Source organism: Athene cunicularia (genome assembly GCF_003259725.1).
Source record: "Athene cunicularia isolate RWA chromosome 1 unlocalized genomic scaffold, athCun1 chr1_part4, whole genome shotgun sequence".
Taxonomy (NCBI): Eukaryota; Metazoa; Chordata; class Aves; order Strigiformes; family Strigidae; genus Athene; species Athene cunicularia.
Window position 1 is genome coordinate 59878 of NW_020799094.1, and position 3156 is coordinate 63033.

Below are 3156 nucleotides of genomic sequence, written 5' to 3' on the forward strand. Positions count from 1 at the left end.
TCCCCTCCCCTCCCCTTCCCTTCCCCTCTCCCCTCCCCTCCTATATCAGGCATGGCCTGTGCGATGGGTCCGGGCTCCACATCAGTGACACCCCCCAGGGCACAGGGGTGAGGACCCAGCTCGGTGCCCCAGGCAGCAGCTCGGGAGGGGACAGCAAGGGGGACAACTAGTCCGTGAAGGTCCTGGTGACAGACTCAGCCCCGTTGTTCCAAGGTGAATAACCCACAGGGCAACACCAACCTGCTGGCGGGCCCACGGGTGTGTCAGTACCGTATCACTAGTGACCAACACAACTCGGGGTTTTTGGGTCTCAAGCCCCTTAAGGGAGGCGTTGTCCCTGTTGAAGGAACATTTCCCTGGGCAAAGAGATTCTTCTTGTGCATGTGTCTTCTCAAAGTGTGTAAATACCTGATGGGATGGGCTAAAGAAGACAAATCCATGTTCTTAGTAGTATCCAGTAAAAGGACAAGAGGTGGTGAGCACAAACTAGAAAACCCAGGAAATTCAATTTAAACCTAACAAATACCTTTTCTTTTCTTTTCTTTTCTTTTCTTTTCTTTTTTTTTTTTATGATGATGTTAACCAAACACTGGCGCAGGTTGCCCGGAGAGGCTGTGGAGCCTCCATCCCTGGAGATACACAAAACTGAGGTGTACACGGTCCTGGGCAACCCCAGCCCCAGTGACTCTGTGTCTGGATGGCACGTTTCACGCTGTGAGAGCTCTGCTCTGGGGGTGCTACAGTGCCACTCTCGTGCTAGTAACATATTTTCAGTATAAAAACCAAACACACTTAACATTCTAAGACTGTCAGAACACCGCCTGGCTCCAGAGGAGGGGCAGAACCAAGTCTTGCTCTGCCCCTTCCCTTCTGCAGCTCCCGGGTGCTGTCACACTCCTTCTGCCTGCACCAGGACGTGATGAACCTGGCCTGTGCCAACGCCACCCCCAGCGTGGTGTACGGCCTCACCGCCATCCTGCTGGTCATGGGCCTGGACGCCATCCTCATCTGCCTCTCCTACGTCCTCATCCTCAAGGCTGTCTTGCGGCTGGCGGCGTGGAAGGAGAGGCTGAAGGTGTTCAGCACCTGCGTTGCCCATATCTGCGTGGTCCTGGTCTTCTACGTGCCCCTGATTGGGCTGTCCGTGGTGCACAGGTTTGGGAAGGACCTGGCGCCACTGGTCCATATCATCATGGGCAACGTCTACATCCTGGTGCCCGCTGTGCTCAACCCCATCATCTACGGGGTGAGGACCAAGCAGATCCAGAGGAGGATCCTGATTTCAGTTTAAATTTCCAGTGACGGGACTGCCCACTGAACCGCACCCAGCTCTTGACTTTTCTTGTATTTTCTCAGCTTAGCTCCGGGGATGGGGAACGTGCTCCTCTTCTCTGACTATGCGGCGTGCTGCCGGAGCCCTTGGCAGGCTCTCAGTCACTATCACAACACAAATAACAATAATTTATGACTGCAAATTGTCGAGCAAATATACTTTGTGCAACAAGCACTAGTGCTGTAATAAAAGGCTGCACAAGCTCAGAGGTTGATGGCTTTATGGATGTAGTCAGAGCCCTTCAGGAGTTAACATTTACCTGGGACTTGTTCCTTTCCTTGCAGCACATCCCAGTACTTCCAAGAACAGCAGTGAGACAGAATAAAACACTTCCATCTAATATTTTTTTCACCGTGTCTTCTTTTTCTTGCATTTATTTACCAGCTATAATTTAGAAAAAAAATGTGTTTGGAAGGAACAGATACCACTTTGTGGAAGCAGGAATTTCTAGCAAAAAGAGCTTCAATGCCTGAATTAGGAAAAATTTAACTCGTTACCCACACAGCACAAAGCAAACCAGTATTTGTAACAGGCAGCTCAAGGTATTTGTGAGGAGTGCACTGGGTGTCGCTGGTAAGGTTTGGGTGTTGGGGTGGGCTGCAGGGGTGGCCAGGAGGGAGGAACGGGACTGCCCGCTGACAGAACCGACATTTCCAGCTGGACCAGACCCATCATGCCCCAAAGCTGAGCCAGCCAGGGGAGTCCGCGGTGCTTCTGTGAAAATATATTTAAGAAAGGGCAGAAAATACCAGGTAGAGAGAAGGAGTGAACAATAAGAGTGAGAAACATCAAGGGGAAAGGCAAGGTAGGAGGTGCTCCATGGTAGGAGCTCTCCCCCTGAAGGGACTGCGGCCCATGAGGGACCCCCCACCAGAGCGGGTACCCCAAGGGGTATGGCTGCGTGCCGACCCTGAGCCCCCCTCGCTGAGGGCACCGAGTGAAACCTGCGGTGATAACGGGGAGTCTGGAGTGAAGGTGTGATGGTACCGCCGATGCTTTCGAGGAGTCATCAGTCATAGCCCCAGGATGCCCACTGCTGAGTGGGGCTGGACAGCCCAGAACACAACGTTGGCTCTGCAACACCAGGGCTGGGTTTTGCCAGAGCACCTCAGTTTTAGTGGATCTGTACTGAACTTTCCTGTCCAGTTCATCATCACTCGGCTTTGCGAAGTTCTCACAGAATCCCCGAGTCATTCAGGTTGGAAAAGCCCCTCGGGGTCAGCGAGTCCAACCCTCAGCCCGACTCCACAAAGCTCTCCCCTACCCCACATCCCCCACAGCTCATCCCAACGGCCCTGAAACCCCCCAGGGATGGGGACTCCCCCCTCCCTGGGCAGCCTGTTCCACTCTCGGACCACTCTTGCTGGGAAACATTTTCTCCTCCTGCCCAGCCTGACCCTCCCCTGGGGCAGTTTCCAGCCGTTCCCTCTTGTCCTGTCCCTGATCCCCTGGGAGCAGAGCCCAGCCCCAGCCTCTCTGCAATGTCCTGTCAGGAGCTGCAGAGAGGGATGAGGGCTCCCCTCAGCCTCCTCCTCCTCACACTGAACACTCCCAGCCCCTTCCCTGGCTCCTCACAGGATTGATTCTCCAGCCCTTCCCCAGCCCCGTTGCCCTCCTCTGCCCTCGCTCCAGCCCCCCCAGATCTCTCTGGGGTTGAGGTGCCCAAACCTGGACACAACCCTCCAGGTGTGGCCTCACCAGTGCATAATCCCTCATCCCTCATCTCTACTACTTTGGGTATAACTGTTTCATTAAAAGCTTCATAACGCCCCAATTCACATCCTTCCCTAGAGCTCTGGTCAGCAGAACTGCGGGGGACAGCC

General features: G+C 54.2%; 1 protein-coding gene across 1 annotated transcript in view; it reads left to right on the forward strand.

Annotated features, from left to right (window-relative positions):
• LOC113476000 (olfactory receptor 51E2-like) overlaps positions 1–1291 on the forward strand; it is a 2793-nt gene extending 1502 nt beyond the window's left edge. Inside the window, exon 2 of the mRNA XM_026841273.1 lies at positions 832–1291. Within this exon, the coding sequence (XP_026697074.1) occupies positions 832–1291 (460 nt within the window). The remainder of the gene's footprint in view (positions 1–831) is intronic.
• The last annotated feature ends 1865 nt before the right edge of the window (positions 1292–3156 follow it).